General features: G+C 38.9%; 1 protein-coding gene across 4 annotated transcripts in view; it reads left to right on the top strand.

Annotated features, from left to right (window-relative positions):
- LOC126235980 (uncharacterized) overlaps positions 1-23411 on the top strand; it is a 159625-nt gene that overhangs the window by 55201 nt on the left and 81013 nt on the right. For all 4 annotated transcript variants that reach the window (XR_007544855.1, XR_007544854.1, XR_007544856.1 and 1 more), the window contains exon 4: positions 6262-6406. Coding sequence is in view for 1 of the 4 variants with exons in the window: in XM_049944959.1 (XP_049800916.1) it covers positions 6262-6406 (145 nt within the window). In the remaining 3 variants the exon portion in view is untranslated. The remainder of the gene's footprint in view (positions 1-6261; positions 6407-23411) is intronic.

Genomic DNA, 23411 nt, shown 5'->3' with positions numbered 1-23411 from the left:
AAATTAACAGTGACGAATGTGAATGTTTCGACTCAGCTCCAAACACATAAGAAGAGGATCAGAAACACATCATCTGGCAGTCACATTGGTGTGAAGGCAGCATGGCAGCAAGGTGGCCTATAGAAAGTGCTCATGCAGTGAAAAGGGCCATGCATAGCTGAATACAGTGGTACAACTGACGTGTTCTCAAGTGGTGTGGAGTTATGTAGGCGCATCTGAATGCCAAAGGAATTCAGGCTGTTACATATCCGAGTCCAGTGTAACCAAGCTATGGGCTAATAGTGTGCAGCCAGATCTCTCCCATGGAATTAATGTGCAGCAACTATCTACAAAGGACTGTGCCAATAATATGGGCTGAACATGAATTCTAATCCCACTTCTGGCACTAGTTGTACATGGATATACTGAGATTAGGACTATGGCGGGCTTTGGGCATCTGGGAGGATCAGTAAATTAGTTGAAGAGTCAAGATACGAAGTGTTTAGGTCACTGACTTGAGTTTTTTTCTTATCTCCTAGAGTTTGTTTCTTATCTCCTACTATTAAGGGATACAGGAAAATAAAAATAGCTGTGTGGCAGGAGGCTGCTGCAGACAGACTGAGGTCCTCATTGGCCAGAAAGAGAAGTAGAACATGTCGGGTCAGGATGAGAGCTGGTGGGCAAGAGAGTGACCCAATGGTACCAGTGCTCTATCACCAACATACTCTGCATCACTCGCGTGGCCATTCCCAAGTCCTCTGATTGGCTGGCAGAGAGGGTACTTAGGAAGCATCCCTCTGTCAGCAACGCTTTGTAATAGCACCTCATGTCAGCAGTACCTTGATAATAAATTCAGTTGGGAAGAGCACACCACAAAACTGCAGAAACGCCTTAACAAATCTGTACTTGCAATTCGAGTGTTAGCAGACATAGGCGACATAAAAATGAAAAAGCTTGCATACTTTGCCTACTTTCATTCCATAATGTCATATGGTATAATATTTTGGGGTAACTCTTCAAGTCAAGCAAAAGTTTTCAGAGTCCAAAAGCGTGTAATACGTATTATTTGTGGAGTAAATTTACGGACGTCCTGTAGAAACCTCTTCAAAGAACTGGGTATACTAACTACTGCCTCTCAGTATATTTACTCATTAATGAAATTTGTCTTAAATAATATATCTCTTTTTCCAACAAACAGCTCAGTTCATACATACAATACCAGGAACAAAAATGATCTGCACAAGGACTTAAAAGCACTTACTTTAGTTCAAAAAGGGGTCCACTACTCAGGAACACACATCTTCAATAATTTGCCAGTAAACATAATAAATTTAGTTACAAATAAAGATCAGTTTAAAAGGAGCCTGAAAGACTTACTAGTGGCCAACTCCTACTCCATTGACGAGTTTTTTAATAGAAACAAATGATGTATATATTCATACTATTAGTATTGTTATTTCAGCTTAAAAAAAAATAAATTGACATGTTCCACATCCACGAAGATCTCCTCAGCACGGATCTATGGAACGAAAAACTAATCTAATCCAAAGTACCTGGTGTGGGAAAACTGTTAATGCGGACTGAGTGCCATTAGGTGCAGTATCTAGAGACATTCAGTACTGTACCATCCCAGGTCCAGCAGTAGTTCAACTGTGAACTAATCCTTTCAAAAAACCTTTCCACTCTGTCTGCTTGCTCACCACGTACAATTGCAACTGTTGATTGCAGTATACTATTTCATTTTATGTTAATTGTGGCTGGGCAACATCTCTTCATGGGCAGTTACAGTATTATGAAAAGGATAGTTGCTACTCACCATATAGTGGAGATGCTGAGTTGCAGATAGGCACAATATTTGACTCAGCATCTCTGCTATGTGGTGAGTAGCAACTATCATTTTCATAATATTGTTACATTCCACCCTGGATTCTCTTCATGGGCTGTTAGAAAAGGAGAGTAAGGCTACCTAAAAATGATCATAGTATTTCAACTGTCCCTTCCACCACAAAAAGGATGTTGCTTTGATTTAATGTAATTTCTAACTGCTCTTAAAATGTTGACAATGATGTTTGACAAATTTAAGTCTCTAGAGTGTTACCGTTTGTCACATGATATTGTATTATAAATACACATATCAAATAAAGTTAAACTTCTGGGTTGAATTTTTTGATGAAATTAATTAGTTGAAGCTTCAGAAATATATTTTTACTTAAACCTATTTATTGCTCCGATGTCACTCTTATTACAGAGAGTAATAGAAACTACCCTCAAAAGTAAAGCATCCATTGACTGTGCAGCTCTAGATCACACACAAAAGTTTGCTGTGAAAAACTCTTCTAAGAGTCCATCGCTTAAGCAGTCTCAGCTGTCACCAATACTGACTGCCAAAATATTGCTTAATCCCAAAACCAATTACATATGAGAAGTTATAGTTCCTATAACTCACATATGAAATTTTTCTTTGTATCAGAAGCTTAAATGACTGAAAATTATCCATCTTTATGTCTACGTTTTACTCACAACACAAACCAACACGGATTCTGTGTTTTCTCACTCACCAAGACAATTGCCAAAGATTAAAGCTGACTTACAAGTAGTTATTCTTAACTTTTAGTGGAAGACTTGATTTAGTGTCAATTATTCCAAGATGTGGTTTCTGACAGGGGTAGAAGTGATCTTAACAACATAAGAATGTTGTAATATTTTATGTGAAATTAATTAACATAAAAGCCATACCACAGTTGTGAATTAAATAAATAAAAAGAAACATAACCATGGACATAATTAATTGGTTACCATAATTTAGTAGATTTTGACATGTAATTAATCAGTTCAAGCACCATTTATATGATAATGTCATTTGACCATTCTTCTGTGAAGCTGTCGAATGACACCTTGCTCGTGTGACTGACATGCGTCATTCTAATGTTACCTCCATATGGTGTGACTTTCTTTTATTTTGTCTTCTTCTACTGACCCAAGACTTTGTTGGAACACTGCTATAGTCTTGGTAATCCTTACCTGTTGGTCACTGGGAAATTAACTTGTTGCATGGTGTCACACACTGCCCTGTTATTAGTTCCTGCACATGCTTCATGACAACTACCGTCAATATGGCTGTGCCAGAAACTGGACCACCCAGTGGTACAACGTGCAGCAGAGCACAGCATGCAAGATTTTAATGGCTGCTTCACAGCCCATGCATATCTGGGTCCTCCCCACCACCACCTGCTTCTCTGAGCTGTGCAGATGGGAGCTATCCATACAGAATATCCTTTGCTCCTGTAACCTTCCTGGTCTAAACCTAGGGTAACTTGCTGCCCCCCCCCCCCCCCCCCACCGCCAAATAGTGCGCGCGCGCGCGCGCGTGTGTGTGTGTGTGTGTGTGTGTGTGTGTGTGTGTGTGTGTGTGTGTGTGTAGAGCTGGCAGTGGACTGAGCATAATGTAGGGAGACAGGTGTGTGAATGTGTGTGTGTGTGTGTGTGTGTGTGTGTGTGTGTGTGTGTGTGTGTGTGTGTTTCCTACAAGCTTGAAAAAGGAACTTCATCCCAAAAGCTATCCAAGCTCTGTACCTTTTGTTTGTGTACCTATCAATGATGCAGCTCCTTGCCTTTTGGTGAATCATCTCCTTTATTCTTAAATAATTTTTAATCATCAACTAGTACTCTCTGTACATTATTATTGACCCCTGTTTGATTGCTCTGTGCAGCTGCTCTATTTTCTCGTCTTACACCAGATGCTAAGTACTCAAAATATCTTGCATGTGTGTAATGCCTAACCCCAAGCACATTGCACAAAATGTGCTGACTTGTATCTTGTTAGTGCTATGGCTGTCTGTTAGTGTTATGTCTGTGCACCTGATAGTACTTGTAACTCTGCTATTGTGCACTGTTGGTGCTGTGTGGTATTGATGTTAAAACCTTGGTTTCTGGTGTCAGTAGTTGTAATTCTTGAGAAAAGGCCACCAATCTGCTACATGTAATCCATCTCATCAATTGACCCTGTTATAATCTGCACAGATTCCAAATGACTTTAATTGAATCTCTTGACAAACAGGTCTGGTTCAAAGCATACACTCACCCTGCAATATTTTGCTTTTTTTTAGTACTGTCATACTTCAACCGATCTGGCATCCCGTTACTGCTGCTTATTCAGCTTTAGCGTACAATCACTTTTAAATCTCATTACTTTCTTATTTAATGTTAGTTAATTAGTTATTTTATTCTGGATATTTGAGTGGTTTCCATTTGTTGAGTACAATTCTGTTGTTTTTGTTCTTGACAATGCTGTTATCGCACCCCTGTAACACAAGGAAAGGATCTCAACAAAACCAGTGTATTTTATCCAAGGCCTGTATGTATGAGTGTTTTCTTTTAATTTTTTTCATCATTTAGTTTTAATACCTGATGTAATCTGCAATCAAACCTTTAAAAGTCCAAAGAATACTGTACCAGTGATCTCTCAGGTTTTCTTGGTGTGATTGATTAATGATGGTTTCCATTTTGTGCACAATATTTCGAGGACAGACCCAGTCAACTTCAGGTGCTGTGAGTTTTGTGGTTAGTGTGCTCGCATCCTGGAGTCTAACCAGAATGTGAACTAGTGTTTATCTTGTGCCACTGTTTGTAGCAGAGTTTTACTCCCAACACCCACTACACCTCTGATGCTCTTTTGATTTTCAAAGCTTACGCCAATAATTCCATGACACACACATTATTTGCTCTGTAGTGTTAAAGATGATCTAGACCTCCAAAAGTTGGGTGAGACATGTCTTATGTGGGGTGTACTATTAGAACAGCTGAGGAGAGATGCTAGAAGCATCAGTGACACACTCATCTAAAACAATCAAGCGTATCAGGTGACATTGAGTATTGCCTCAGATATAATCATGAAACGAAATATGATGAGACAGGTATCCTGGTGCAAGCATCACTTTTCTAGGACAGCGTAATTATGAAGTCTTATCAAAGTAACTAAGTCAGGAAACATATAAACAGGGGCAGAGGTTTTAGTTTAAACAAGGCTTGGGACCTGGTACTCAGTTTGTTAAGATCTCATCAGCCTTCATGTCCATCACAGCTGGGAAACACTGAGAGAATTTGCGTTTCGAAGAATAATAGTGTGGCCATTGAAAACCAAGGAGTATCAAAGGTGGTGGAGGCTTTGGGAGTTGAACTCGGCTATAAATTGCGGCACAAGATCAACAATAGTTCACATTCTGGTTGGAGTCCAGGCGATGAGTATGCATATCAGCAAAACTTGCAGCACTTGGAGAAGAAGACAGAGTTGGTCGTTGAAATATTGTGAATAAAATGGAAACTACACCTTGGATGAATACCCAGAACGTAACCATTGATACTGTACCGTCTCCTCATAATGTAGACCAGATCAAAAGTTGCAGGATACAATTTCAAATTATTCTGCGTACTTATGAAAGCCTTGTAAATTTGCAGTCATGTCATCACACTCAAATAAATAGTAATGCATAAATTGTAGTATACTTCCTTATATATTCTAACATGGAATTTGTTACAGTTCAAATGGAGTTAATGTAAGTACACCATATTAATTTCTTCTTAACTCCTTTCAGACTACAACACTGGGACAAAATAGCTGTGTAGTGTGTTTTTGTTAGGTAGGTCTGAGGAACATTGTCTGAAAGCTCAACAACAATTTGAATTTTGTTTATGCACTTGTTGACCCCTCAAATCTTTGTCTACACAATGATTGACTGTCTTTATTCCTTACTTATTTGTATTCCTCATAGGACTTCCCATTATCATATTCATTTTTAAAAATTTATTACGTCAAATGCTCCAGACTGCCATTACCAAATATTGAGATGTATACTCAGTGACTTCCAACAGTCCATTAGGCTAATGATTCTATAACTTTACTTCAAATTCCATGACAGACATGTCATGAAGTTTCTTGAAAGGTCACCAAAGTAATCATTCAAATTTCCTTTTACTCAGGAGCTGTGAACAATCACATTTTCTACTGAACACTCTGAGGAGTTTGATTCTTCCATGGCATTGCTCTGGCATCATACTTTCACAGGGAAAAAGACAGTTCTCATACAGTGCAAGTGCTTGGTGTATATAAAGGATTAACTGTAGGAGAAGACCACACATTTCTCTTTAATCATTCTGAGCAGGATTTCATTGAAAGAGCCACTCTAGCTGTAACTAAATGATATAATATGTATGGACCAAACAATCCTGTCATAGTTCTGCACTCCATCCTAACATTTCATTAATATGGAATGTTTTTATGTGAAGGTGATCTGCAGTATCAACAGATGCGTCTTTCTGAACTTGAAAGACAACAAGTGAGCGGAGAAAAATCACTGCAGCAATCTAGAGCTGAAGCACAGGAACTGCGTGTACGAATGAAAACTGAGAGGGCTTTACAAATTGAAAAATTGTGAGTACATAATAAACTTGGTTTTTGTATGACAGTATATGTTATTGGATTTCATACTATTACATTTAAGTGTTGCTTTAATTTCTAACAGCATCAATTTCTTTTAATTTATATCATACACATTACTGCACTACATTAAGGTCATACATATTTTCCTGTAAGCACATACTTCCGTTTATGACTAAATACCTTATGATCATCACATAATTGCATGACCAGTCAGCCATCATTATCAGATTTTTACTAAGTTAGCATATCTTTCATGTTTCTATTTCATGTGATCCAGTGCTTCCTTCTTAGTATGTTACTTGCAATGCTGCGATGGTTCTTTACCGTGATATCATGTGGTGAAGTATGGTCTGATCAGGATCTAAGACTTCCTATTATTCAATCTTGCTCACCTGATTAGTTCAGTACACTCACTGACATCTTCTGATTGAACTTTGTTTATCGAAGTGCTGCAGTTACTGCTGGAAGTTAAGAGTATAAATCTTTCTAGTTCTCAAAACAAATATCATACTTCTGATAATGTGTCATATATTGTACTCTTGTGAATAGTGACCATTAATTATGAAGTTGTTTCAACATTTGGAACATCACAATTACATTGAAAATGATCTGTCTTATTTAACAGATTCCAATTGAGTGAATGTTTAACAAGTTTTCTCTTCTCTGCGTGGTATCATAGGCATTGTCCCAGCATCTCTTCTCTTATGGCTCACGTTGTATGTGTAAGGCAGGACCTGACATGGTATGTACGTGTAAATGAAACACACCTGAACAGCAGATTATCTAATTCATTACAAAAATGTACGTCATTTGTCATTCAAAAAACTCCTAGAACATATCACTTCACCAGAGGGATATGTTACACTATAGATTCCTCATCTTAGGCAAATGATGTCGTCACTAATGTGAAACGTTAACCAAACCATAAATATTCAAAGTTCAAAACTAGTTTTAACCTTTTCACTACAAGTATTAATATCTTGTAACTATTTGATATACAATCACAGCTGTGCTTGTATCTCGTTTTGTAATAAATACAGTATACTTATTCATGTTTATTACATGTGGAATGCTCCACGGTGAATTGTAGACTATCAGTCAAGACATGAACTGCATCAGCTTCACTTTGATTAAGTTTTTTAAGGTTTCTACGAGGTACTCACTTAGTTACAATGGATATTGGACCTCCGATAACAAATATTTATTGTCCATATGGATCATTAAGCAGTTTTACTATATATCTTTGTTTTCTTTCATGCACCACTCATTCCTAGGACCTACAGTCTAGTAGCCATTTAGTTTAATCATCCATATTTCATCTAATTGAGTATATTTATTCCAGAATTCAGGCTTTTATAGCCATACTTACAAAACTTTTGGAACTCACTGGACATGTGTTATATCACATTCAAATTTAACAAATTTCATGTACTAAATTATCCAAAATGTCCCATAGAAAATTTTTATAAACCCAACTGTATTACTAAATGTCTCAAAAAATATATAGTTGTTACAGAGAACACCACATTCATTATTATGAGGCCAGTTTCCTCATTAAACATCTTCAGCATTCATAAACTGCCACCAAACAAGGGGAGTTACATGTTTTGAACAGGGACCAAGTATGTGTTGTGGAACATTCCGCAATCAGTTACCTATCTTTCCAAACCTGGCCAGTAGCATACAAGACTCAGATGCTTGTCTCTTTATTATGTCGTCTTTAAATTAGCATATGGAACAGATTAACAAACTCGGGTAAATTCATCTGCTTTGCTATTTTGGTGGAACCTCAAAACTATAAAGGTACCAACTTATGTAGTAATGGTCAACACCTCTTTCCACAGAAAGATTACCTCCACACAGTCATTTAATTATCCACAGTGATAGTGTCCCTGTTTATGTGTCCTCCTTTTTTTCACCAGCATAGGTCATCCCTTTTCTCTGGAGCCACATATTGTTTCCATCACATCGTATGTACATACAGGTTAGGGTACAATATCCTGTTAATTGCATTTACAAATCTACCTTCACATATACAGGTTGTTTATAATTTAGTAATGTGAAAGGAACCTTTAATTGTGAGAAAGTAACATAATTCACAGAAATGTTTAATACAGCACTGAATGTAGTATATCTTCAAGGTTTATTTAAAAATATTCAGTGCAGATACCTTGTGTAACAAAACAAATGTCCCATCTGTAATCACTTTCTTGCCAATTCCTATGAAGGAAGTCTTGATGTATAGTTGCAACTGCTTATGTTATCTGTTGTTGCATCTTGTCGACATTTCCAAGAAGTGGAGGGATAAACACTCTGTCTTAAATGTAAACCCATACACAGAAGTTCATTGGGGTTAAATCAAATGATACTGATGGCCAGGTTCCACCAAGTCCAATTCAAGTTGGGACAATCCCATAGAGATATGCAATAACTTCATGATGATAATGTGGTAGTGCACCATCTTTCTGGAAAATAAATTCTGTGCCCATATCCTGCTGTAATTGAAATGTTAGATAATGTTCACGCATGTCCAGGTACGAAAGGCCAGTTACAGTTGACTTGTGGGTAACCTACCCCTACCACAGCCCATATTCTTATCTGGGTTTTAATCTGTCTTCTTAACTCCTCTCTCCATACTCACTCACTACTGTAACTCTGAAAGCCCTCCTGTTGTATGTTTGAGTAAATGCCCCTCTATTGTGTGGCACAACAATCATTCCTGGATGTTAGCCTGTCATTCTTACATTTCATAGGTAAGGGTATATCCTCCTTGATTCCCTCCATCCAAAGTGATGGGACGAACATCCAGCTTCTCTTAGAAAAAGAAATACCTCATCTAGGTCCTGCATTCAATTTGCTGGTTAAAGTTTGTTAACTTCTATTGTTTGCCCAACCCTAATATAAAACTATGTTAGTTGTAAATGGGTCTTTCTTATGAAACATATCTTTTATCATATTTGTATTATAGAGACCTTTTTCTTCTCAAATCTCTACTAAGAAAACAGTCGTCAGATGTGGAATGTCAATAATTTTGTATGCACCTTCATAATTATGGCAAAACTTTCTCATTTCCTTCTGTAATTGTGAACTGTGGTGAAAGACTGTCACTACTACCATGTCACGGAGTTTAAAATTTGGTACACTTACTTTTAAATTATGATCTTGAATTCGACATTGTGTGTATTTATTTAAATTCCTCTCTACCTTTTCTTGCAAATCATTGGCTGCTACCTCTTTTGTTCCAGGCCAAGAATTTTTTTTTTCAATTATTCTCCTTATGAAATTCTTATTCAACACTTCCAGTGGGGAAAGTCCCATTGACAAGTAAGGTAATTCACTACAGATTACGTGAAACTACAGAATCATCTATGCCCAGGTTGTCTGTTTGTTAGAACAATACGTACCACATGATCTCTCTATTTTTTTCGTTATTCTTCCAGAGGCGTTGGATTGTGGGTGGTCCTTTGAAGTAGGACATGGATTACATCTTTCCGTGCTAAAAATTCTTTGAAAGTACTCCTTTTAAATAAGAGTTCCATTATGGGAGAACAAGCGATTTGGCTTGCTCACATTAGCGAAGTAATCTCTTAGGCAGTTGATTATGGTAGTTGTATTTGCTATGCAATGGGATACAGTGTTACATATTGAGACACTTGCCAACTTCTTCAATTGAACTTTGTTTCTCTGTTAAGAGTACAAATCTAACACCCTGTTCTCGAAATATATACTATGTGTCTGATAATCAATGTACCATAATTGTACTATTGTGTACAGTGACTATTATTTACAAAGTTGTTTCAATATTTGGAACATCAGAATTACACTATAAGAACTCAGTCCACAGAATATCTGTCTTATTTGATGGATTCCAATTGAGTGAGTGTATAACAAGTTTTCTCTTGCCCTTGTAACACCACAAGCATTCTGTTGACCACTCTTCCTCTGAGGCGTGCACCATATCTCAAGACAGGATCCTAAGGGGCCGAATAAACTGACCTGTCAGCAGGTACCACAAATGAGGTATATTGTTTCTCACCATCCCGGCTTGCAGATCTACTGTGTCCATCCATTTCATGATTCGTGCGCATAAAAAAACATACATACATCCAAACAGTGATTATCTAATTCATTATGTATATAAACTCTTTATTGTGCTGATCATCATTTGTTGGTTTGAAAAATATTGTGCACACATCACTTCACCAAAGTGATATGTTACACTACATCCTGTGTATGCAGCCAACTGTTGCGTCATTCAGGATCTGAAAAGTCTTCCTTCCTCACCCAATCTTCCGTTCTGCATATACATCTAAGTCTATTTTTATAAGACCCTCTTCTTTTTTAATATACGTCCCGTCAAGTTTCTTTTCCTTCTTTTTATTTACATTAAGTAATTGCCTTTGCTCTCCCACTCTCCTTAGTCCCTCAGCATTTTTCACTTTGTCCATCCAAAATACTTTTTCCATCCTCTTATTGTGTCTACGTATCAGAAACCGTCACTCTTTCTGCATCTTTCTTCCTCAGTGTCCATGTTTCAGCACCATACAGCGGGACAATCTGTACAGAAAATATTTTATTACTTTTCTTCAAATCTTTGTCCATATTGCTGCATAAAATTATCCTATTCTTATAAAATACCTCTTCCTAGGTAAGTAAAGCATTGCACGCATTCTAATATTTCTCTGGTCTGTATTATCTTTGTCCTTTTATTTCCTTGTAGTTCAGAAACTTCTGTTTCTTTGTATTGATGTTGATTCCATAAATCTTTCCTTTAGCTTCAGTGATATACACTACGTGCTGTAATTCTTTTTCATTTCTTGCTAGAAGGACCGATTTGTCTGCTAACCTCAAACATCATATTCGTCTTCCTTTAGGTTTTACCTCCTCGTCACCTGGTGGCCTTTGGTCAATCATATTTTCTGCTTACCTTTTCGCAGTTGGTACTTTGCTCCTCTCACTGATGCTTTAGTGATAATGAGTGTATGTCATCTAGTTTTCCAGTCCCCTCTTTTTTCCCTCATTGTAGCTGTGAGCTTATTCCAAGCCAAACTGTCAAATTCCTATACAAGGTCTATAAAACACACACATATATAGTTCTAGGATATACTTGAGTGAATTCTTGTTTGTAATAGATGGCTGTATATGTTTGTTACTGGTATTACTACAGTTTAGGAACCAAACTTAGATGAAGTATTATAGCCTGGATGTATTCATACTGTCTGGTGTCCTTACAAATGCACATATCAGTAAATGATTAGATTCTCTGTTTTTCTTTGAAATCATCACTTGTGAAGAATAAACATTAAATACTAAGTTATCTAATAAATGAGCGACTGAAAAAAATCAAGTCTATATCAGCTGTTCAAATCAATCGGAGTTGTATGCAAAAATAAGTCAACATTCATTAAATTACTGATGATTATTCAGTCTCAGGTCTTATGCTAGCTTATATTAGTTAGGGGATGGTGACAATTTTTCAAATAAAAACAGAGAATAATAATTAGTGATAATTAATGACACACACATACATACTCCTACAATAGTGGCATCTGTAAGGGTGAAAAAACAGGGTGAATTAACGCCGAACACAGCAAGCATTTTATTTTCCGTCTACACCAGAATATATAAAAAGTGAGACAGCTAATGGGCTACATGAAATCACCTATGAACAATAATGAAATAAATGTTCCTTTTTTATATGTAATTGATGCTGGAAAATTATAATGATAATTCAGTTCATTATGAGACTCAAGTTTCTCCTGAGTTATACAGTGTTCAAATAACTTAACAGAAATGCAGCTGGATGACGTTACTGACAACTGCCGATCTTTTGACAGGACACCCTGTTATTTTCAAGACAAAACTGCAGCATGAAAGTGCTATGAAAAGGAATTTAAAACCTCGGTTTGCAGAGCAATTCTGGGAAGATATACTTCTCTCTCTCTCTCTCTCTCTCTCTCTCTCTCTCTCTCTCTCTCTCTCTCACACACACACACACACACACACACACTCTCTGTCTGTAAGGACTAGCAACATCACACAACCAAAAATGACCGCCATCAGAAGTTATCGATAGTGAAAATTAATTAGCAGCAGGTGAGATAGCATCAACTCCGTCCCTCTGTTTTTTGACAGGGGGGAGAGCAGGGTTTCACGCAGAATTTAAACGAACACTTCCATCTCCATTTATAAGGTTACTTGCTAATAATTTATCTTCAGCTGTTTCTTTAATAGCACTATCTAACGGCTTTGTCCGACAATTTAAGGCTTGTCTAACATTTGGCATTACCCCCAAAGGCCTCACACTTAAAGTTCCCATCTCTTGCTGCAACCCTTCTTTCCATCAGTCCCTATACCAGTTCCAAACTGAACAATCCATTGCCCTCACCCACCTAATCCTTCACCTACACATCAACTTAGCCAATGAACACACCCGTCAACTCCTATCCTTAATAAAAGTCCTTAATCTTTTCTCTCCCACATCCACACCGGCTGTTCAGAGCATCCTCCTACAGGCCAACCGCAAATTAGAACAGCATGCCACCCTCCAACTCAAAAAACTATCCAATCTCCTGGTTTCCCACCTCCGGAAGGGCAACTCACTCACCCTTCACAACCTTTCCAGCAAACCTCAACCTCCTCTCATTGCACACAAACCCAGTCTCTCCCATCTACTCAATCTCCCACTTCCAGCTCCACTCCCTCCAAAACCTCAAAATTCCAATCAACACAATCTGGAACCACAACAACCTAATTCAGCAGTTAACCTTTCCTCCAAACCTCTCTCCCAATCCAAAATCCCTGACCTATCCAAAGGCCTCACCTTCAGCCCCACTCCCAGATTAAACCAAACAGCCCTCGTCAGAGATTTACTGTCCTACTCTCGTACTCTCTGCTGGAAATATCACTTTGCCACGAAGAAAAATGATCCTAATCGTACTCCTAATGATCCAACTCCCCAGGACACTATCCAAATTGAACCCTGCCTGGAACAGTTCCGTCCTCTGTCGCAGCGGGACCCACCTCCTCTTCCTCAAAATCACCCTCTCCAAACCTTCCAGGAATTTCTGACTTCCAGCCTTGCATTTCAATCCTTCTTAAAAAACCTAAATCCTACTCCCAACATCACCACTGCTGAAGCCCAGGCTGTCCGTGATCTGAAGGCTGACCGATCCATCGTCATTCTTCCGGCGGACAAGGGTTCCACGACCGTGGTACTTGATCGTCGGAAGTATGTGGCTGAGGGACTGCGTCAGCTTTCAGAAAACACCACATACAAAGTTTGCCAAGGTAATCCCATTCCTGATGTCCAAGCGGAGCTTCAAGGAGTCCTCAGAACCTTAGGCCCCCTACAAAACCTTTCACCTGACTCCATCAACCTCCTGACCCCACCGACACCCCGCACCCGTACCTTCTACCTTCTTCCTAAAATTCAGAAACCCAGTCATCCCGGCCGCCCCATTGTAGCTGGTTAGCAAGCCCCCACAGAACGTATCTCTGCCTATGTAGATCAACACCTTCAACCCATTACATGCAGTCTCCCATCCTTCATCAAAGACACCAACCACTTTCTCGAACGCCTGGAATCCTTACCCAATCTGTTACCCCCGGAAACCATCCTTGTAACCATTGATGCCACTTCCTTATACACAAATATTACGCACATCCAGGGCCTCGCTGCGACGGAGCATTTCCTTTCACGCCGATCACCTGCCACTCTACCTAAAACCTCTTTCCTCATTACCTTAGCCAGCTTCATCCTGACCCACAACTTCTTCACTTTTGAAGGCCAGACATACCAACAATTAAAGGGAACAGCCATGGGTACCAGGATGGCCCCCTCGTACGCCAACCTATTCATGGGTCGCCTAGAGGAAGCCTTCTTGGTTACCCAATCCTGCCAACCCAAAGTTTGGTACAGATTTATTGATGACATCTTCATGATCTGGACTCACAGTGAAGAAGAACTCCAGAATTTCCTCTCCAACCTCAACTCCTTTGGTTCCATCAGATTCACCTGGTCCTACTCCAAATCCCACGCCACTTTCCTTGACGTTGACCTCAATCTGTCCAATGGCCAGCTTCACACGTCCGTCTACATCAAACCCACCAACAAGCAACAGTACCTCCATTATGACAGCTGCCACCCATTCCACATCAAACGGTCCCTTCCCTACAGCCTAGGTTTTCGTGGCAAATGAATCTGCTCCAGTCCGGAATCCCTGAACCATTACACCAACAACCTGACAACAGCTTTCCGCATCCCGTAACTACCCTCCCGACCTGGTACAGAAGCAAATAACCAGAGCCACTTCCTCATCCCCTCAAACCCAGAACCTCCCACAGAAGAACCACAAAAGTGCCCCACTTGTGACAGGATACTTTCCGGGACTGGACCAGACTCTGAATGTGGCTCTCCAGCAGGGATACGACTTCCTCAAATCCTGCCCTGAAATGAGATCCATCCTTCATGAAATCCTCCCCACTCCACCAAGAGTGTCTTTCCGCCGTCCACCTAACCTTCGTAACCTGTTAGTTCATCCCTATGAAATCCCCAAACCACCTTCCCTACCCTCTGGCTCCTATCCTTGTAACCGCCCCCGGTGTAAAACCTGTCCCATGCACCCTCCCACCACCACCTACTCCAGTCCTGTAACCCGGAAGGTGTACACGATCAAAGGCAGAGCCACGTGTAAAAGCACCCACGTGATTTACCAACTGACCTGCCTACACTGTGATGCATTCTATGTGGGAATGACCAGCAACAAACTGTCCATTCGCATGAATGGACACAGGCAGACAGTGTTTGTTGGTAATGAGGATCACCCTGTGGCTAAACATGCCATGGTGCACGGCCAGCACATCTTGGCACAGTGTTACACCGTCCTGGTTATCTGGATACTTCCCACCAACACCAACCTATCCGAACTCCGGAGATGGGAACTTGCTCTTCAATATATCCTCTCTTCCCGTTACCCACCAGGCCTCAATCTCCGCTAATTTCAAGTTGCCGCCACTCGTATCTCACCTGTCATTCAACATCATCTTTGCCTCTTCACTTCTGCCTCGACTGACATCTCTGCCCATACTCTTGTCTTTAAATATGTCTCTTTGTCTTTAAATATGTCTGCTTGTGTCTGTATATGTGTGGATGGATATGTGTGTGTGTGCGAGTGTATACCCGTCCTTTTTGCCCCTAAGGTAAGTCTTTCCGCTCCCGGGATTGGAATGACTCCTTACCCTCTCCCCTAAAACCCACATCCTTTCGTCTTTCCCTCTCCTTCCCTCTTTCCTGATGAGGCAACAGTTTGTTGCGAAAGCTTGAATTCTGTGTGTATGTTTGTGTTTGTTTGTGTGTCTGTCGACCTGCCAGCACTTTCATTTGGTACGCTGGCAGGTTGATAGACACACAAACATACACACAAAATTCAAGCTTTCGCAACCAACGGTTGCTTCATCAGGAAAGAGGGAAGGAGAGGGCAAGACGAAAGGATGTGGGTTTTAAGGGAGAGGGTAAGGAGTCATTCCAATCCCGTCTTCGTGTCTATCTTGGCTACAATAATGCATCGACTATGCTGTACGTTGTAGTTTAACCACACTCCTATTTTTTTATTCATTAGTAAACCTACTCCTGCATTACCCCTTTTTGATTTTGTATTTATAACTCTGTATTCACCTGACCGGAAGTCTTGTTCCTCTTGTCACTGATCTTCACCGATTCCCCCTATATTTAACTTTAACCTATTGATTTCCCTTTTTAAATTTTCCAATCTACCTACCCCATTAAAGGATCTGACATTCCATGCTGCGATGCATAGAACACCAGTTTTCTTTATCCTGACAATGACATCCTCCTAAGTAGTTCCTGCCTGGAGATCCAAATGGGGGACTATTTTACCTCCGGATGTAGGATATAGCCTCTTAAACTTGCAAGAAATGAACCCTGGCACTTTATCGATATCCAGCAGTTTCAGTGCCCCCAACATGGCAAATATATTACTTAAAAGTTTAACAGTGGTATCAGCTGTGCTCGCTTTACTTGGTAGTAACCATAGGAACCTTGTGAAAGTGTCAGCAACAACCACAGTATACTTATTCCCCCCCGTTTGGTGTGTGGGAGGGGATGTAGGTAACGTACATACCTGTAAATCTTATCGATGGAGTGTTCCCCCCTACCTGACCTAAGTTCACCACTTGAGTGTTATGGTTAGGTTTAGCTTTGATACATATTTCACGTTGCTTCCCTAATTCTCTGACATCCTTATGCAGACTGGGCCAAGTAAGATGTTCCTTATCTTCTCCACAGTTTTATGTATTCTTAACTGTCTTCCACACGAGGAATTGTGGGCATAGTTAAATACTGCAAGAACTAATTGTTTCAGAAGATAGATTTGTTGTCTTAGCACATCCGATACCATATTCTATCTTCAATCAAGGAATAGCCAGGTACTTCCTGGCCATCCTTCAACTGACACTTAATGTGTAGTATCTACGTCTCGGCTTCCTCTGTGTGAACTAAATCAATAATTAGCCCAGGTATCTCACCTAAGACTGCACCCTCAGACATTGGTTCTTCAGTGTCACAAGCCAATTTGTTGTACATCTCCTCTTGCTCAAACATGCAATTAACCACATCGGCTACTTGGTTGTCAGTGCCCTATATGTTTCTTACCTCAGAGCATAGTGTCGATATTTGACAGCCCACCTAGCTATTCTACTCGTTTTTTAGTGGTCTCCCCAACACCCAGCTCAAATGCTTTGTTGTCCATTTCCAGGATGAAATGTTTACGTTCAAAGTAGAACTTAAACCTCACCAAACCAAATAATATCTCCCATGCTTCTGACTCATAGATGGAGTATTTGACTTCTGCACTTGACAAGATTATGAGACATACCCCCCTTGTCTTCTCTCTGTATGACTTTACGACAGCAGTACAGCAGTGATACCTGAACTGCATACTTCGGTTTGCAAGATGAACTCTTCATCAAAGTTAGATACAACCAGAATTGGAGCAGTAGCCACTGAGGCTTTAAGAGCGCCAAAGGATGCTTGTTGCATAGGACCCCACTGAAATTATTAACCTTTCTTACGCATAAGGTTAATGGGTATCGCTTATTGAGTGAAATTAGAGATAAACTTCTGAAAGAAATTGACCATGCCAATAAAGCTGGTGACACCTTTTATGTCTTTTGGCAGAGGAAATGCATGAGTGTCTTTGGTTTGATCATGATCAGTTTACACCCTCTGTCTGAGACAATGTGACCTATGAAGGTAATTTCCCTACGTGCCAACTGACCATTGAGAGTTTCACTGTGTCACCCTTCCCACAGACAGCTGAGAACTAACCCGATGTAAATTAAATGTTGCTGAGAAGTTTTACTATAAATGACCATGTCGGCTAAGTAATTGTAAGCAAATTTAAACTTTAGGTCTCCCAACATGGTATTCAACAGTCTAAATGATACGGCAGCTCCAGTGGCCACCCCATACGGTACACAATTGCATTAAAATAAATTCCAGTCAGTGTAAAAAGCTGTCACTGACTTGGACTAATGATCAAGGGGCACATGATTTTAAACCTGATTTAGATCTAATACAGTAAAATAAGGAGCCTGGAGAACATGTGAAACATTTATGCAGATCTCGCAATGGTACTGACTCCAAAACTACTTTCTGCTTCAGCACACAATAATCGACTACCAGCCGATACTATTCCCCCTGTAGGTTTTGACACCAGAAAACATAAGTAAGGCTTAGGGGATATTGACAGTCTTACAACCGCATTGGCCAGAAGCTTGTAATGATATTACATCTGACACAGTTCTTTCATTTTGGGAGGTGGTAAGCGATAGTGACACTGACTTGTTGGAATAGATTCATTTGTTGAATCTTGTAGTGAATCTTATTGGTTACTGCCAGTTCATTGGTCAGCAGCTCAGGATATTTGCTCAGGAGCTGCAAAAAGGTGCGACCTTATGCAAAGGATAGTGGACTTTAGGCCAAAACTTACGAGTAACCACCTTTTATATATAATTCAACACATAGTCCATGCGTTAAAAAAAAAAATGCTTACCAACAACATACTGTTACACAAGTCCTCTATAATAATAAACTCCAGAGGCCAGGATAATTCATGATCTTAATACCTTGACTGGCAAGTCATTTCCATTATCACTGTGACAGTGCATCTGACACCTTACAACCTAGACAGTTTAGAAATACAAAAATAAATCTTATACCATCCCAAGTCCTTAAGAGAGACATTGCTACCAGAATCAGTTATGGCACAAACCAGGTCCTTATTTACAAAGGCACAAATGAAATGAAATTCTAACAATAGAAAATCCAGGATGCAATGTAACAGTATTATGAAAAGGATACTTGCTACTCATCATATAGCATAGATTCTGAGTCACAGATAGGCACCATAAAAAGACTGCCACAAAACTAAAGGAAATTCACTTATCACAGGGTCTTGAATTTCTTACAGCTAGCAATTAAAGTGCACAGCCACTCATGGTGTCTTGACTGTCAGCTTTGCTTCCCCTTCTCATGGGGCGCAGGAGGTATTCAACCTGATTACATCGGAAGCATGCCTCTGAAGCTCTGACATTCGACCAATTATTTGGAAGTGTCCATTTGTCTACCCATGAGTTAAAGTTATTGAGTCTAGATTTATGCACTTGAGCTCCAAATCACACCTTTTCAACTCCATAGACTAATCCTTCTAGTTCGTGAAAACTCTCAGGCTTCTTGGAAAACGAAATACACAATTGGTTTACTGTGAACATCCCTTCCAAGATATTACTTGTACCTTTGATTCCAGAAACTTCGATACATGAGGTGAGCATTGAAAGGCATTTATCTTCAGTATAGGATGCTGTCTTTCTTTGCACCCCTGCACTTGATAAAAGTACCAGCTAATTAGGTCGCTCCCAACACCACCTTAACAAGTACGCCTCAAGCAACCTTTTACAGAATCCAATTAAGGATTTATTCATCTCAATAGCTTCTGTAATAACTTTTCTCAGTTTGCTCCAAGATAAAGGATATATCAATTGAAAACTACTGAAGCATTGACCTGTAACACCATGGTTTGGTTTTCCAGCTGGATCATTAAGCACAACAAATCCATGACCTGTTCATTGGCGTCAGTAGATAGACTTGAAATATTTCGCACCACGGACAACAGTGGATTCTGAGGCTTGCTAAACAACTGCCATGACCCTATGACAACCTCTTCCCGAGACTGCAATGTCTTGTTGATGTCTACCCTGAGTAATCAGTGAATTTCCACCCCTTTCTGAACCTTCTTGCTAATTTAGCTTATCATATTACTGTCTAGTTGTACATGAATAACTTTATTATGCAACTCTTCAATTACTAGTTTCAACTTAGGATTGGATCAAACTAAGCTTATATGCTGCATACGGTTAAGCAAGTGGTTTAATTATCTTGGAATTCTTAAGACCTGGACACATGTTTGAGCAGTACCCTACAGGAATTTTAGATTGGCTTGGACTCATGTAATGAGGCAACTACACACTCAGCAAAGCATCACTTATCTCGCTGATGCTTTCAGCCATAATATTGGTTCAGTGTGTCTCACAAACGGTGATTCAATTCAGGGACACTGTCCTCACCGTCCACCTCATGTATTGAAAGCTCCACATTGTAACTGTCCCTTCGGTACCCTTTTGCTGCTGTGGGTGTGTATACACTTCCTGATAGGCTGTTCCCCTGGTGTTGTGAATTTGTATATATGTGCCGATTGATTTTTCCTATAACACGTCAAGAGCTGCTGACCTTCCACTACTGCGGGTGAGTTACTTTCATGTCTTGGTGAATAAGAAAGTTCTGAGTATTTTCATACAACTTATGTGTCTCAGTGTGGGCTATCATCTGCAAAAAAAACCTCATTTCGATATCTTGAATTGTTTATGAGATACGACAATTGTTATGACCATGTGATCCGCGACCGTCCTTTGGATGTAAAATCCAATAACTTGGGAATGAAATGAGACATCATTCTGCTCTTGATTTTAAATAAAATTTTGATATCTTATCTACATTTCATTCACTGCAATGTATGAGCTAAAAGTAATGATACACAATATTTATGCAGTGGGTTTTTAGTTTTGCAGAATCTTTAAAATTTTGCACAATGTGTTACTTAATTCGATGCAGTCCAGTAACCATGGCATATAACGGAAAGAAAGTCATTCCTTTATCAAAAGAAGATATCAGACTGTAAGAGAGGCAAAAACCAAATTTTTTCACTTTGTATTTTTGAAAAAAATTGGATGATAAGTATTTCATATTGGCTGGAACGCCATCTCCCAATACAAGCACCAGCATTTGGCAAGCAGTACAACCTCAGCCCGAATTGCAGAGTCAACATTTGTAGCAGCAAAATGGTTAAATTAACAAATATTTAACATTTTTTCAGAGCCAGTGTGCAACATGGACACAATCAGGAAATATACAATTAAAAAAACACAGACGTTAATAAACACGTTCCTCACTCAATTAAATGGTAATATGATTACATCTGCAATAAACATGATTAAGCAATATCTATATTTAAATATATTTACCTTGAAATTACACTGAATGACTCTTAATATCTGTATGCGTGGGGCTGATGTGAAAACAGTTTTAAATTTATGTTACTTGTATTCTTCAAAAGAGTCTATGTTCGAAATGCTACAAATGGTTCCTAACGGCAGACAGCCCCAAATATTTTGTAGTAAGCAAGATGCTTTACATTTCGGATGAAGCTCCTTTGGATACACGAAATAAACAGTATTGATGACTTTTACCAAGACACTAAATGTAGAATGCTGCCAGAGCAGCTGTAAGACTAGAGAATAGAACAGGAAATTTATAAAAAATCTTTAAAAATTATTCTAGTTGTTTAAATTAATACAGAATTACAAATTTTCATTCCAAGAAAGCAACAGTTTTGGTCTGACAAAAAAAGGCCCAAAATATTATTCTAGAAACAGTTTAAAAATTCTCTATCTTTTGGTTAACCATCTTTTGGACAGAATAATTTTTAATCATGGTGTACCAGCCAAGTTAGCCCACAACTACGTATGACATTAAAAAGTAGCATACTCAAAATTAAAAAGGCACAGTCCTATACTCTAAGGCAGTTTTACTGACATATATAATTACGTGATCAATTGGCACAGGTGAGACTTTCCACAGTTGTGAAAATATTTGCTAAATTTAACTTGCAATTTATGACATGGACAGAGATTTTAATACAGCAAACAGTTCAAGTGACTTGGTAGTTTAATTAGTGTGCCATAAATATAATAATAATAATAATAATAATAGTTATTTTTTACAGTATAGTAAGCTTGTTAAAAACGCAGACAGTAGTAATTAGTAATTCAATCAGTTTAGTCTGGGCATGTAATTCTGACTGAGTAATCACCTTATGGCATTCCCTGAGTTTCAATCTTAGGTCCTCTATTGTTCCTCATATATGTAAATGATCATATGTAAACGATCTTCCGTCTAACACACAACAAGCAGAATTAGTTCTTTTTGCAGATGACACTAGTATTGTAATCAGTACAGGCATACATACAGGAGCACAATAAATGTAAAGTGTTCTTAAAATTATCTTCAACTGATTTTTTACTGATGGTATCACCCTTGATTTTAGAAAGACAAACATATTCAGTTCTGCACATCTAAAGGTGCCACCAATTTTAAGTGTAATACTCGGTAAGGAAACAATAAATAGGGTGAAAGCTTGAAAATTTTTAGGTGACCATATTAATGAGAATTTAAACTGGAAAAAGCATGTTTTGGAACTGCTAAAACAAGATAGTTCAGCCTGTTTTGCACTTAGACCAATTGCAAATCTTGGAGAGAAACAAATCAGTAAGTCAAAATATTCTGCATATTTTAATTCAACAACATCATGTGGAATAATGTTCTGAGGTAACTAATCTTCAAGGAAGATAGTCCTCATTGCTCAAAAATGTGCTATGAGAATAATATGTAGTGCTCACCCATGGTCATCTTGTAGATATCTGTTTAAGGATTTGGGAGGGCAGCGTGGAGGGTAAAAATCGTAGAGGGAGACCAAGAGATAAATACACTAAGCAGATTCAGAAGGATGTAGGCTGCAGTACGTACTAAGCGATGAAGCAGCTTGCACAGGATAGAGTAGCATGGAGAGCTGCATCAAACCAGTGTCAGGACTGAAGACCACAACAACAACAACAACAACTCTTACTACTGCTTCACATTACATGTATTCCCTCATGAAGTTTGTCATAAATAATGCGTTACAGTTCAAAATGAACAATGATGTACATAATTACAGTATCAGAAGGAAAAATGACATTCATTGCTCTACGTTAAGATTGATTTCAGCAAAAAAAGTGCACAATGGTGCAACTAAAATTTTTGATTACTTACCCATTGATATGAAATGTTTGACAGAGAACAAAGTAAAATTTGAAAACAAACTGAAAAAGTTTCTCCATGACAAGTCTTTCTATTCTGTAGAAGAATTTCTGTTGTTATAATTTTTAAAAGGTGGTGGGTAGGCATTTTATTTATTTATTGTTCAGCTAATGCAGCCTACACAAGATGTAGCCTCTTTAAGTTCTTAAATACATTTTTAAGAGGTGTTACTATGCATCTCTGTCCGCTGTTGTCTTCTGCCAGTTGAAGCCTGCAACTTTCCTGAGTTCCTTATCTCAGTGATCAGGTGGTCTCCCTGGTCATCTTCGTTTTTCGTGGTCTTTGTTTTTCTCCTGGACTCCACTCTAAACCTGATTTTAGAGTCTTAACCCATTGTATAATATATTTTACTCCTGTTATTGCTTGTATGTCTTCACTTTTCTGTCAATCTTTCTTAGTGGGACCTAACATTGACCTTTCCATAGCTCTCCGAGCAGTTCTAAGTTCCCTTTTGAAAAGTTCAGTTAAAGTCCAAGTTTCACACCCGTATGTTAAAACCAGTAG

Source organism: Schistocerca nitens, chromosome 2 (assembly GCF_023898315.1).
Source record: "Schistocerca nitens isolate TAMUIC-IGC-003100 chromosome 2, iqSchNite1.1, whole genome shotgun sequence".
In the NCBI taxonomy this organism is placed as follows: Eukaryota; Metazoa; Arthropoda; class Insecta; order Orthoptera; family Acrididae; genus Schistocerca; species Schistocerca nitens.
The sequence above is the reverse complement of the archived record's forward strand: the minus strand, read 5'-3'. Positions and strand labels throughout refer to the sequence as shown.